General features: G+C 40.2%; 1 protein-coding gene across 2 annotated transcripts; it reads right to left on the bottom strand.

Annotated features, from left to right (window-relative positions):
• Nucleotides 1-2,622: 2,622 nt before the first annotated feature.
• tyk2 (tyrosine kinase 2) lies at nt 2,623-11,974 on the bottom strand. 2 transcript variants are annotated; one of them, XM_042393152.1, is made up of 24 exons: nt 11,796-11,974; nt 11,098-11,306; nt 10,835-10,958; nt 10,595-10,727; nt 10,317-10,480; nt 9,612-9,990; nt 9,328-9,510; nt 8,860-9,017; nt 8,641-8,758; nt 8,347-8,530; nt 8,090-8,208; nt 7,809-7,982; nt 7,576-7,663; nt 7,201-7,328; nt 6,603-6,738; nt 5,946-6,097; nt 5,700-5,850; nt 5,508-5,599; nt 5,234-5,423; nt 4,763-4,881; nt 4,052-4,224; nt 3,635-3,752; nt 3,431-3,541; nt 2,623-3,333 (listed from the first exon to the last, which is right to left on the bottom strand). In XM_042393152.1, the coding sequence occupies exons 2-24, from the start codon at nt 11,279-11,281 to the stop codon at nt 3,190-3,192; spliced, it is 3,522 nt and encodes a 1,173-aa protein (XP_042249086.1). In that variant the 5' UTR covers nt 11,282-11,306; nt 11,796-11,974; the 3' UTR covers nt 2,623-3,189. The 2 variants fall into 2 exon arrangements, with proteins under 2 accessions (XP_042249086.1, XP_042249085.1); XM_042393151.1 differs by having other exon boundaries at nt 11,098-11,300.
• Between the last annotated feature and the right edge of the window lie 3,298 nt (nt 11,975-15,272).

Raw genomic sequence — 15,272 nt, 5'->3', positions numbered from 1 at the left:
AACATTGCTGCATTTCTATGATGAATATGTTTAGGTCAGACTTGAATAGTCCTTGATTGTAAGTAGGGGAGAACAGGGTTGGTTGTCGCATTCATTAGATGTCGCTCCCTGTTAAAAAAAATATTGGTCATGAAATTTTCAGAATTGGGGTCAGAGGTCACCTACAAGGTCATTTCAGGAGTAAAACACTCCACATTGAGGTGAGGTGAGGTGTTTTTCATGTCAAAATGTAAATATCCAGCTCTTCGGTGTTTCTCCTCTAGGCTTTTACACAATGGGTTTATAATAAAACAATTATTACCATCAAAAAGTGTGAGGGGAGAGCTATAGTTTAGTTTTTTCCTTAGTTTCGCTATTACGTGGCTGATAGCTTTACCAGTAGCAAAAAAAGCCCAGTTGGGGGGATGCTTGTCACATTCATGAACATTCAACATGAAATTAAACTTTTTAAATTCATTTTTAAGATTGCCTCTATTTTTATTTTATTTTCCCCTATTAAAATAACATAGGGACAACCAATCCCATAGAGTGTGACTACCAACCCCACGATGGGGATGGTTGTCACAAGTGCACAAGACGTATTTGACAGTCCACATCTTTTGAACAGAATAAGCTTAAGGAGAGTAAGGTCACTCCATTCCTACCTTACACTTCATTCTTCCATTACAGATTGAAAGGAAGTCTATTAAGGATACAGGTTTTGAGGGATTCAAATGAAAGTAAAAAGTGTGACTACCAACCCTGTTCTCCCCTACCCTGTTTTCTAGATTAATAGGATAAAGAGAAAAACACATGTTAAATAACACAATCCAGGCTATAATCATAATAATGATGATGATAATAATAAGTAACTTTAATAAATGGTGGATTTATTATACTTAAACTTGAACTTTACAGGGTTTTTTTAATCATAGGTGAAAGATATGGGTGTTTGTTTAAATATGTTTTAATGGGTAATCTTTTCTAATTGTTAATGCATCCTTGTAAGGGTGTTTTGTAATTTTTTTTTATTGCTTTTGTCGTTTTAATACAATCCTCTACTAATCCTCCTTGTTTGAGAGAGTCAGACAGGAGACAGCCAGCCATGCAGTATGCTCCCACAATGCACAACAGCGTACTGCTATAGTGCTGTACTGTAGTATGCACTCAGTGACTCAGCTGATGGTGACACCACTGGACTATTCCTGGGTGTTGGACATTTTCAGTGTTATATTCCCCATGTTAGCCTTTGGGTCCTTTTGGCACCTTGCTTTGAAGACATGGTGAGCCACCTGCAGCTGGTTTGTTGTGATGTTAGTGTGATTGGAAAGCCCCTGCCTTAACAGAGGACTTTCTATGACTGTACATTTGAACTGTACAACACTGTGGCAGTATAATCAGCCTTGTCTGGTGGAGAAACTTTTCGCAGCACGGTCTGGGTGTTTCTCCAGGTGTGTATGTGGATCACTGGTTCAAGCACCTGCTAACTTGAAAATACCATGTATTTGGCTGCTGTCAACTGTTGGACTGACCAAGTCAAAAACCTGGAGATACCTTAATTTTTAGTCACACACCAGCAATATCACTTTAACTGCCTTCCATCATCTCAAGTATATCTCCAAAATCTGTTGCTTTCTCCCCCAGGTTGACTCAGAAACACTTGTCCATGCCTGTATCACCAGCATACTATACAACCGTAACACCATTTTTCACTGGTCTTTCTGTAAAAGCCATTCAAGGGCTTCAGTGCTTTCAAAATGCCAATATCTTGAAAAAAACAACAACATATCACTCCAGTTGTCAAACAGTTCAACTGGCTACCTGTGACTTTAAGGCTGTGCTTCTGGTCTATAAAACACTGGCCTGGCCCCTGAATACATACAGTATATTTGACATATTGAGGACAATCTTTTTCTCCAAATTCCAGAGTTCATTCAAAATCTGGTGACAGAGCATTCAGTGCTTATCCTCAACCTGCCTGCTGGAGCAACCTGCCAGCTGATTTGTGGTTTGCATCTACATTGTGCCGTTTTCGGAATAAACTCAAACTCACATTTTTGTTTAGTTTTGCTTTTAATTAGGTGCATGTGCATGTTTATCTGTTTTAGAACTTCATTTTTTTTTACTGTTTTATAACTCTGAATGATTTCTATATGACATTGACGGGATAGGTGCTGTGTCAGATGGTTCTATGCTGGTCTGTGATGCATCTGGATAATTGGCCAGCCAGTCCCATACCCACAAATTTAAATGTGGTTAATGTGTTTAAATTGATCTGTTGTCAGAGCAGACGTGTTCTTGTTGATCTTCTTTTCACTTTGCAGTAAGGTTGTAGGTGCTTTGTTGCCAATATGGACTGGTGTGGTGCAATCAGTGGTATTACCTGTTTTCACTCTTCAAGTGGGATAAACTTTGTTTTTTTTTTTTTTTAAACAAGTGGAGTTTGAACAGACCTAGAAAAAATGTTAGCATATGTTACTTTTGTTACAGTACATCCCTAAGCTGGTGATCAATGAGTTCTTGTGTAACAGAGATGTAGCTGTGCTTTGTTGAATGTAGGACACCCGGTGACACACAAATCGGACCGGCACATTGTGTAATACAATTTTATGCATTTTTTTTGATGTGCACAAATGAAAGGAGCATTTGGAAAATGGTTTATTAGATTGATCATTTGTTCTTTTGGTTTATACAAAATTAAATGCATATACTGTATATAACCTACAGTCAAAAATGTACAAAAAATAAACTTAACGTAAAAGATAGTATTCTCCCAACCTTACATACATTCTTAATACTTACTGTGACATTTGCAAACCTTTAACTTTTGAAATACATAGTATGACGCTCTCACATCACCTTTTTCCCCTCAAATACACAGGTTGAGTTTATTGTTGTGTTAATATCACATATGAGAAGAGAGCAGTGTGCTTTTATAAAAAGAGAAGCCTATAAAGACTATGGCTACGTTCAGACTGCAGGCAAAAGTGGCCCAAATCTGACTTTTTTTTGCTTATATGTGACTCATATCTGTTTTTTTCATAACAGTGTGAACAGCATAAATCACATGGAATCTGATAAATTCTGATTTGGGCCACGTAAATTGAGGCAGCAGGCATCGCACAGCTTGGAAACGCACTCTTGGCTACTCTGTAATATATGGTTGTTAAGTGATGATATGTAGACAAGTAGCCCTTCACGGAGTGCTGATCAGCAAATCTGAGCCAAGGAAAAGTTTATATTAGGCTGCCAGTCGTATGTTCGGCGAATAGCCTCAAACTTCTCAATGAGGGATCTGAATGATGGCCGCTGTCCAGGATCTGCAGCCCAACACTGGTCCATTATGATCTTCACCTGTTGTTAATTTTAAAAAAGATGTATGAAAATAGGCTATCCATAATTCCAAAAAAATTTCTTTTTTGTGTATATGGATGTGTTATGTTAATCTTACCTCATGTGGGCATTCTTTGGGACAAGGCAATCGCAGCTGTTTGTCCAGCAGCTTTATGAGAATCATCACAGTCATCTGTCCCTGGACCGCCTCCATCATTTCGAAGAATTTCTACCAAAAAAAAGAAAAAAAAGAAGTAATTTAGTTGTCACATGAAAATATATGCACGTTTGAGCTTGATATATGAAGTCAGTGATGACGTACGTTAGGAGGGCTTTGGCGTTGGTCACAGCGGGTCAGGATCTCATACAACGTAACGCCAAAGGACCAAATGTCAGAGGAAAAGGAAAATTTGCTTTCTTTCAAGCACTCAATGGCGTACCTATACAGTACAAAAAATACAGTTTAGTAAGTAAGTAAGTTAAAGTCATGGAACAAAGTATTAAATAACACTGTTAAAGATGGTTTGTATGATAAAGGTGATTTTAGACATCAAAGTCTGTTTACAGGTCTTGGGGAGTGCTACTACATGTGTCAAAAAAATTAACTTGGGGCTTAAGACTAAAGTTCTGGTTCTGCTGCATCAATTTTGATACTTTTCTTTCTTTAAACGGTCCAACAGTGCTATGGGAGTGCAATGCTAAATTGGTGGAGTACTTTTTAAGAGTTGCATGAACTCACCAGAACACTGGACTGTCCCCATCCTCACGGACACGATAGTAAATTTCTCCTTCGGGGATGTACTTCGTCAGGCCAAAGTCTCCAATCTTTACCAAACTGTCATTTTCCACTAAGACATTTCGAGCAGCTAGGTCTCGATGGATGTACCGTTTTGAGTGCAAGTACTCCATCCCCTTTAAAAAACAGAAATAAAAAATAGATAACATTTCTGAGAGGAGACAATATGTGAATTTGAAACCAAAAACTTAATTATAAAAAGTAAATTCGATCACAATATGACAATTTTACAATGTCAAGCCTGACAAGCCTTGAAATGAGCAGACTGGCTGACAAAATGGAAAAAGTCGCTGACAAAAGACAGCACACATTGAGGAATTATTTCCTAGTGGAGATTTTTGTGAGATTTTTGAGAGAAAGCACAGTGTAACACAATGCTGGTGCAATAAAACTACTCAACATAACAAAATGAATTAATGACAATACATAGAAACCTAGAGTGCTGAAAAACGAAATTAAAGTTTCATGTGATGCAATATCTACTTAAGGCAATTTCAAGTGCACTGAAGTCAACATACTTTACTTTTAGGTCATTCCTAAAGCAGGATAACATAACCTGACGTTTTTTGCAGTTTGCACACAACAACAAAAATATTATAGGATCATGTGGAAATAGATGAATATCACAAACTACAAAAAAGCAACTGAACTCACCTGACAGATCTGCTGGGCAAACAGAAGGCACTGAGGAACACCCAGTTTGCGTTTGGGAAGGTAGTCTCGCAGACTCCCCAGGGGAAGGTACTCCATTATCAGCTGCACCACTTGTCCTCCTGTCAATGAACAGTGTAACATTGCTTTAATCCTCCTATTTCCATTACTTTCTCAAAGGAAATAATGTCCTGTTTCTTATACGAGTACTGAAGAGGTTGTGGTGCTCAGCATGCTGTGATGAAAGCTCAAAATATTGACATACAATGGAAACAGTGTTGCACTACTAATAGATTTTCAATATTTACAGAGGAACAGCAGCATCCTAAAATCAATTCCCTGAATTACCTACTGAGCACCGCGAGTTAAAAGAGAAGTACTGACCGACTTCTCCTTTGCACAAACACTGTATGCTGACCTATATTTCAGTTATATTACATATTTGAAGCAGGCAGATAACAGTTGAGGACTCACCCAGTTCAGTACAACAGCCCTTGTACTTGACAATGTTGCTGTGATAAAGGGACTTTAAGATCTCAATCTCCTTCATCCAGCCCTCAGGCACATGACCGTTTTCTTGTTTCAAAGCCTTCACTGCCACCCGTTCTCCTGTCCCATCGTTGGCCGGGTCATACAAGTATAGAGTCACTTTTCCAAAATGACCCTGAAGACAGAATAACGGGCAATGAATTACTCTGTGACATAGAGGGAAAAAGAAAGCTACTGGTGATGTAGTGTCAGAACTCACCTCTCCCAAGACCCGCATCTCTCTCAGGTAGCGTTTATGGAACACACTAGGGTCTGTGTCAGGGAGAGTTTCACTGGGAGATATATCAGGATCTGTGTGCAGGATAAAGAAAGAAAAAACACCTGTTCGTTAAATGCACTGAGACAGGGTGAAAGAAAAACAAAAAGCGAGGCGAGCGAGTAAAGAACCCACTTTTGATCATGATTTCTGTGAGCTCTCTGAGCACGCAGCGGAATGAAGGCCTCTCCACAGGCTCGTAGGTCAGACACATGCTGATGAAGCGGGCGAGTTCCTGGGAGGATGGCTCAGCTAATCGGCCCTTTTGCTGATAAAAGCACTCTTTCTGTGAGGGAGGGGCGAAGGATCCGGTGTTACACTTAAGAGGTCAGAAGGATAAAATGAGCAGCTGAATGCTTAACGCTGTGACATTGGTCCTACCTCGGATAACGTGCTGCCACTCATGGGAAGATCGCCGTTGTTGCAGATTTCAAGCAGCGTGACACCAAAGCTCCACTGGTCGGCAGCGTTGCCGATGGGTGCTCCGCTGTCAATGCACTCGGGAGCGATCCATGGGATGCGCTCAAGACGCTCTGCAGTGCAGAATAGCAATTTTACAAGAGCAACAAAGAATCTTTTATTGCTTTCATTTTAAACAAAACATAGAAAAGAAAGATACCTAGTTCCCAAACATCTTATGCTGTGCACTTCTAAAGAATCTACAGAGTTGTTTATCTATGCATGTTCAATGTCAGCAGCTGCAAAAAATAGCACTTAATGATATCAGGTCATTTTTCATACACTCTAGACAACATGAACCAAATCGGTTGAAGTAACTCCTCTGCATTGATCACTGATTAGAGATTGTGTTATTTTTGACAGCCTTAATGATACACTATGAGATAAAACTGCATGACGACAGGGAATAGGTCAAAGGAAGCGGTCTGGTTGAAGTTTCCTGATTAATCTGATAAAAATGAGTCTGAACAGCATACAAAATACAGAGCATCTGAAGTTGAGCAACTTTCTTGTAAAGTGAGGTTAATTAAGAGTTTGTGCAAAGTGAGGCTAATTAAAAAATTGATTGCTGTTACTAACCTTCCCGTGAAAGGATATTCAGGGAAATTCCTGGGTCACTCAGCTTGACAAAAGGAGTGGTACCGTGCTCCAGACCACGCCTTGCCACCAGAATGTTCTTGGCACAGACGTTTCCGTGAACCAGCCCTTTGGTCTCCTACAATGATATAAACGGTGCAGGAAAGAACCGTTTGGGATGCAGAGTGTTGTTAAAATAAGTTAAAACACAAACTACTAACACTGTTATTCATGAGGCAGAAATGAACTTCACTTGCAGCACTTATCTTAAAGCTTGTTTTGATAATAAGATGTATCTCATTTCCTATCTGAATGCAGCAACTCAAATTCAAAACTTAAGTGTCCAGTTAAAAAGCTGCACATGCATTGAATCATACACCACCTGCTTCTGATGTTCTAAATATTTTACCAACTGACCTACAGCAGGTGATTGTAAATGATTTTCAAGTGTAAGACTATCTGGAGATAAACTCTACTACTTAATTCTGATCAATCCATTTTAATGGCCACTTAGCTACTTAGCTGCGTGGTCGTTAAAGTGAATTGTATTGAATTAAAATCTGTGGCATACAAATAAAAAAAAAGTAGTTTCTGAACTCACAAGATAATTGAGGGCACTGGCAAGTTGTATTGCAACAATGAATTTCCACTGAGGAGTCACTGATGCCCTTTCTTTGCGCAGGAAAACATCCAGAGGCCCGAATTCCACAAGTTCTTCGACCATGATGTCTGTAAAGGTAGGAACAAGTCTGAGAGCTCTGATATGGCCACACGCAACGTGTCGAGAAGCAGCGTTCTCGTCAAAGTAAAACAGGGTGTGTTGCGTGTGAAGGTTTTGCATTTGTTTCATGATTCACTTGATGCTAGAACTGTAAATTTGCCTATAAATGCCATTCATTATGTGTGATGGGGAAACAGCAAATGAGGAAGTATGAAAATAGAAGTTAGTGAAAGTGAACAGTGTTAGTGCCCTTACTTTCAGATCCTTTCACTGACACTCCATGTATAAACACCAGATGTCTGTGGGATACTTGGCTCATGAGACTTGCGGTTTCAAAAAATGCCTACGACAAAGGAGGGAATATTGAATCAGCAAAGATCAAATAAACAAAGAGTTAGGATGATGACTGGATATGTCAATATCTGCTTGGATTCAATCGACTACTTTTGTTATCCCTCTGAGTGAGTTTGTCATGTTGCTTTTCTTACTAGTGCAATATCTTTGTGGGTTTGATCCAGAATCTTGAGAACCACTCGGATCCCTTTGCGATCAGCCAAGTTGTTGTTGTTGAACTCATCGTCCTCATTGTTCTCTCCTCCTCCGCGCAGGAGCAGACGTCCTGAGTAGATGTTCGTTCTGGTCCCACGGCCCAAATGCTGTTCCTGCTCATAAATACAAAACACCCACTGGATCAGTCACAGAGCAGAGAACACAAGACTTGTCAGGTGAAACAGGTGGTCATATGGACGTGGCGAGCGGTTCTCATCACCTGTGTGATCTCTTTGTCCTTGATCTGGTGGAAGCGTAGCTGTGTCAGGTTCAGGGACAAGGAGTCGTTTTGGATACGGTTATTGACACCTTGCCTCATCACCAGAAGGTTGGATGGCTCTGCATTACACAAACACAAATATACAAACCTATGACCTAAATATCCCGCAACACAGCCATTCAATCACACAGCAACTTTAAAACATACTGGAAAAATTTGGCATAAAGCAGCAAAACTGAGATCCTATAAACACAAACCTCCTTGTCTTGGCAAACAGCACTTTTTGACAGTAAAGCTGTCCGAACCAGACTTGAGTACAAAGGTCTTGAGGCCGTCTGTGAGCTCCTTCACACTGGAGAATTCTCGATCCCAGCCCTCCAGACAGAACATCGAACCCTTATGCTGAATCCGAAACTGCTTGTGGCTTGGTGTCGATTCATTCTATTGGGCACAAGTACATACACACACACACACACACACACACACAAAATAAATTTCCACCATCACTGCACTGCAATAAATCCAAGAGAAGAGCGTGGGTGTTGACTTACCTCGTTTTTGTTCAGGACAGCTAGGATGATGCGGCGATAGTCGAGAGCACTCCACCGTACGAGGAAAGCTCCCTCCTCTGCTGCCTCCTTTTTCAGCTTCAGTAGCACAAAATCATCCCTGGAAACACACCAGAGTTGTGATATAACACACTGTGTTTCTTTATAGCCGGTGCGTGTCTGTATGTGCATGTGTAAGGGGAAAAAAAAAAAAACACTCACTGCATCGGTCCATGTAGTCCATTTGCTTCACTCAGCACTACCCTTGGGGGAGCCACTTCATGACAAAGATAGTGGTGGGCGTCTGCAGTCAGCCGGTAGTATCCATCTAGGAGGGAGATGAAGGAACGGGCCTCCTGGCTGGAATTCATCTGAACCTCCTACATACACATACAGAAACACCACTAGCTTACAATCAGAGCTCCCACCTACAGACACATACAAATTCAAAACATAATAAAATGCCCAAAGCGTAAGAAAACCCAGAGCTCTTATAGTCACACACATATAGAATTGGAGAATATATGAGAATCTAGGCATACATCCAGACTGTACGGACTTTAAAGAATCTGATGAGTAGAATGGCTAATACACAGTGTATCAATTAGACTAATGCATCACAAGACCACATTTACCAAGTAAATTAATTTATTGCAGCTTTTAGATAAATGGGTAAAGAAGTACTCTCACCATGCAGTTGTTGTCCTGAGTGCTAATGCACACATTATCTCCAGTGATGGCTATATGACTTATTTCAGGGAAATCGCAGAAGGAGGACCATTCATTGGGAGTGTTTCCATTCGCCTGGCTGGGCTGTTTTGTTTTCCTGCTGTAGCTCATGTAGTCATTTCTTAAGTAAGTGTTGGCCTGCGCCTAGGTAAAGAGATGGAATGAACGAAAAGTCCACGCTGGCAGGAAATGCAACATGCTATGGAATTCAGACAGCAGAAAGGTATAATTGTGTTTTGACAAACCTTCTGGCTGCACATCTTCCTCCACTGAATCCCCTTGGTGCCAGACACCAATATTTCATGTGTGGCTGGACCTCTGAAGTTGTCTTTTGAGACACCCTGGGCATGGGTGGTGTTGGAGTAAGAGCTGCTTACATCCCCATCCTCGTTCAGTTCCAGGTGGGATACGGGGAAGGTCTCTGTGCCAAAACGTGGCGCCAAGTGTTCGAGTGTGGAGATGTACTTATACATGATCTCCTGAGCGCCCAGCCGTCCCTGATCTACAGTGTGCTGCTGGAAAGTCCGCACAAAGTCCGCAAACACCCGTCGGATCCTGATTTTAGTCAGGAAGTTGTCTTTAGAGATGTGTTTGGCGAAAGACCTCGGAATGCAGCGTTGGAAGCTGAGAAAAAAAAAACGAGACACCTTTATGTTACCTGGATCCAGTGAATAAATCAGATTAGAAGAAGCTATAATGAGCCGAAGGGGAAAACTGGATTACCACAACAGCAGAAAATAGGATTGAAATAACAGTACAAAAAAAGACAACATAATCAAAATGAAACCAAAACATATCTATCATCAGAGCTTATTCAAATATAATAGACCATAAAATATCTCTGATTACAGATTTACAAGTTACAGTGTAATTAACCGTTGTTACTCTCTGGTGTATAGATGATAACCATCATAACTGAAAGAGCATATGCTTCCATCCAAAGTCATTACCTGATTTTTTCGGCAACATCTTGTAAGGTACAGCCTGTTTGTATTGCCCGATGTGATAGGTGAAGTACAGCCATCCCTAAGCTCTCATTTTTGAAGCGACTTAGCTCGTCCTCTGACTGAACGTCTTCCATTGGTACAACCTCGTTCACAAATTCATATTTAGCCTACAGGAGACAAAGAAAGCAAAGAGGTTGCTCTAGTAGTATGAGCACCACCAATAACGTACATGGATACAATTAACGATTAGAAAACCAGAAACATCATATTTAAACACGAACCTGGGAGAACAAATATTCCAAGGAGGTGATTTCAAGCAGAGGGGAACCCCCCTGATCTGTTCCAGATCTGAGAGCACAACGGGATACAGTTGGCTCCCTCTCATCGAGTCCGTGCCAATTCCGAAAGTAAAACCTGGTTCAAAGAAACAGCTGTTTGAGGAAACTGTGGCAGCCAATGTTAACATGATAAGAGTTTTACATCTGATTCATTAATACACTGTTATAATAACATCAACTAACCTCATACAGTAGTGAAGTATGAGGCAGGAGTTCTCCTCTGGAATAAAAATTTGGTTTGGACTGTACCAGCAGCGTGACAGCGGGTTGTAGAGAGCGAACAACACATGGCACAGAGGCGTTATACCTGGGGAAAAGACTCTGAGGTTACACAGGCACACTTTCTCCCAGCAGGTTTATACACCACATGAAAAGAAACTCAATACCAACTGATTTAATCTGAATGGATCTGTCTGGGCTTATATGGTCAAAGCTGCCATTCTCACCTACAGCCTCTGCAGCGGAGATGCACAGCTCCTCCGCTGTGACCTCTCCAGATGTGTGGGACAAATACTTCTCTCCTTCCTGGGTCCAGAAGAGGTAAACATGGATGCCTTTACCCTGAGGAGGCTCACCCAGGCCTGGTAAAGCCCCTGATTTTGAACGCTTGGACCATCCACTTCTTGACATGGTGGGGACAGCCAAATCACTGAGACACACACACACACACACATATATATATACATATGTAAAGGTACACAGCAACTTATGTGACTGTTGCAATCACGTACGTACCACGGCCTACGTAGGTACAAATGAAAGAGCAATTTAAAGCGACACCTTACGCTTTTCTCAACTAACCTATCCAGTATTTCTCATTTTACATGGTGTTAAGTTTAGAAACATAACTTGGTAGATTAGCAAATGGCAAAAAAGTAGAAATATGGTAATCGGATCAATTTGTCAAAAGGCCTTCCGGGGACTACATTGTACCTAACTTGTTTACAATACATATTACTCAACAGCGCCGTGTGGCACATCAACATATAATAATTTGTACATAAATGCACACTGCGTCACCGAGTGGCCCAAAAACGAAACCTTCTTTACTTTATTGAGTATCCAATGCCATGACACAGAAATGTATTAACATTAACGGCATTTACATAAACTTAACAGCATGTATGACGAGCAAATTTCTTACCATTTAACGGCGAGCTTTTGAAGGCGTTACATTAAAAAAAACAACAACCTAGCACGGTGAGAAGAAACTGACGGCCAGGTTTCATTAGCGTTTCGGCGTAGTTCCCCAATCGCCCACTCGCTCCGATTCTTATGAACAGTGATGACACAAAACCACTGCTTCCCGAACCCAACAACGACACGCCCTCCAAACGGGCACGCAGGACGCAGGCGGTATTTCCTTTCCCCACCCGCATTCAGAGAAGACCCGCCCTACTCCGCCTCTGATTGGCTAGTACTCGTTGCTTACGTTACTTAGGTTAAGCCATGAGGAGTGTGATTGGTTAGAATTAAGGTCAGAGCCAATCAGAGGCAGAGTAGGGTGGGTCTTTGCAGAATGCAGATTGTTGGACAGGGTGGGCGGGGGGAATACGCACTCGCACGTACACATAGCTAAAAGAAACGTCACGCATATTATAAAAGCGATGGGAATAGTGCTCATTGTGGTCATTTGGGATTTTAAGCAGTTAAAGTTTAATGCCGTTCTGATTGGGAGCCCACAGAACCATGACTATCTGCTACCATCACAGCTTTCTTTCCCAGGCAGTTACCATCTTTAACAAGGACAGTAACAGACTGTAAACACATAAACACAGCAACTACACTTCACCTCCATATATCACTCAACTTCATATGTGTTTTTGTCTGTCCTGCACTGTGTAGATGCATATATATATATATATATATATATATATATATATATATATATATATATTATATACTGATTAATATATCCTGTTAATACACAAACATAGTTTATTTACACTCGAATATATATTTATATCTACATTGGCATTATACTTCTGTTTATGTTCTGTTTTTTTTTTTTGTAAACACAGATTTTATCATGTCAATATGCAAGCACGTAGTCCACCCCCACTACACGGAATCTTTTTTAAATACTGTCCCTGTCTTTCTTACACTGTTATGTTTGTGTTCATGTTTATTGCTTTTTCTGTTGACATTTGGGGGTTAATAAATCTGATTCTCTTTATTACTTTGTATGCAATGTGATACAGGCATATACAGTTTCATTTACCAAGACTAAACCAACTTGGACAATACTATACACTCTATAAAATATAGAGGTAGGTAGTTGAAAATACTACAAACCTAATTATGCAACAAACTTAATACATAATATATTTCCTTAAATAAAACTTGAAGGTGTGGTCTCATGTATGACTAGGGAAAAGGTATGGATATTATCTTTTATCATATTTTCTTTATTTCTTAACCTGCAGATTCCACAATATTCTACAATTTGTGTAAAGAGGTGACAATGTGTGACAAAAAATTGTATGTACTTAAATATGATTTATGATCCATCATACAGCAAGCGATGCAGTCCCCACAGAGCCCCGATGTCAACATCATGGAGTCAGTCTGGGATTACATGAAGAGACAGAAGCAGCTGAGACACCTGAATCCACAGAGGAACTGTGGCAAATTCTCCAAAACACTTGGAACAACCTACTTGCCAAGTACCTTGAAAAAACTGTTTGCAGGAGGAGAACTGGTGCTGTTTTACAGGCAGAGCGTGGTCACACCAAATGTTTATTTGACTTAGGTTTTTTCGGTCTACTGCACTTGGCATGAAGTTAATTGACATGGCACAATTTTTCAAAGCATCTTCACTTTACTTTTAGATCCTAAAAAAAATTGCACAGCACTGTATATTTTAAAAAGTCATCTTCAGGTCCCTTGGCATGAAATTCTGGCTACAAATGCTTGTTGTTGTAAAAGGTGTTGTTTCCTGGCTTTGTTCTATTCCAAACATGAGAATGCTACAGGTTGAGTAATTTCACTTTGTGATAATCACCATCACCACAAGGACAAGATGTATTTTCATCATCAGCACTGACGTCAGAAGCACCACTTGAGCTCGAAGGAAGTGGTTCTTCAGCAGTAATTTTGCAAACAGACTCAACCAAAGAAAATTTTTTTTTAAACGGGTGCTTTAGCAATTTAGTCCCTTTCTTTCCTCTTATGTTTTCTGTTTCTGCAGTATTTTGGATACATGCGTCATATGTATGTTTTGTCCATCCCCATTTACATACATGGGTGGGACAGAATACATTAGCACCTTTTCAAATGAATCATTCCAACACCTACAGCATTTAAAGTTACTGAAGGGTTATCACAAAGAAAGAAGATATTACAAGGTGTAGTATTATATTGTTTTAAATGATCTCAGTGTATTGTCCCATGTCCTTCAGAGCAGACATTTAACTGGTTATAAGATGAAAAGCACAGGTTTAATTGATAAGATGACACTTAAATGGCATGGAGCCACAATTAATGATATTAGTCACATCTGTGCTCATCCTGCTGTGACAAGTGAAGGTCTACAAAGGTTACTGAGGGGATCAAGCTGCTGTCCTGAACATTTTGGAAGTATGGAGGTAGCATTTATAGGCCCACATTGCTATTTCATGTATTATCAAAACATACAAAAAACAGTGTAACAAAAAACCTTCCACAAATATGCCTGTACTAACCAAGTTCAACCAGTTTTCATGTTATGGTGTGGGTCTATTGTCAATCACTAGATGTCATGATTTTAACATTTAAAGTGGACATTTGGCTTTACAAGTGTTTGATATTTAATATTGTTCTCATTCAGAAGTTTAACCCAGACTGAAATACAGCACGGTGGCTATTTCATGACATCTTTGTCGGTGTAGTGTTAAGTTTCGATGGTTTCGATTCGTGTATTCTGCTTTTTGTCAAGACTAAATGGAGGTTTGGCTCACTTAGTTTGTTTGCATTGCAAGGTAGTCCTGTTTTCATAATCAGATGCTCCCAGTCCTTCATCACATACAGTTCCTTTGCACAAAAGTGTGCAGAAAAAAATACTCAAGCCCATTTCTAGCAGTACAGAGAGAAAACACACCTGACTGGCAGACATCACAGGCGGGGCACAATAGCTTTTGGCAATAATATCCATTGAGCAGTTTTATTTAGTGATTTCCAGGATTGTCAAATAATGTCTTTGTAGAAGCTGTTTCACTGCATTGTTTCTTTTTATCATTGTGATATCAAGCAGAACTCCAATTAGGCATTGAAAGCATTGAAAGTGAAGCCTCCAACTACAATCATTCTTATGACCTACATTGTCCCTTTTTCACTTGATAGGGATTCTAATTTGGCCAAGGTGGGAACATGTGGGCTCCATATAAGCCGTCAATCATCACCAAGCTCCGCAAGGCTCTCCTTAGTGATATATCCGTTTATATACTAATGGTGGGGCAAGTGTGAGCGACGAATTGTGTTTAACATTGGTTGTCATCGTTACGAACATATTTGTAACGTACTGAAGGTCATAGCATATCCACATATTTACCCACCACTGAATCACTATGCAGAGCAAATGTCCTTTTTACATACCAGATGCTTCATGAGAAAACCCCATGCAGACTTGCGCTTGTTAACGCTT

The sequence above is a fragment of the Thunnus maccoyii genome, chromosome 18 (genome assembly GCF_910596095.1).
Source record: "Thunnus maccoyii chromosome 18, fThuMac1.1, whole genome shotgun sequence".
In the NCBI taxonomy this organism is placed as follows: Eukaryota; Metazoa; Chordata; class Actinopteri; order Scombriformes; family Scombridae; genus Thunnus; species Thunnus maccoyii.
The sequence above is the reverse complement of the archived record's forward strand: the minus strand, read 5'-3'. Positions and strand labels throughout refer to the sequence as shown.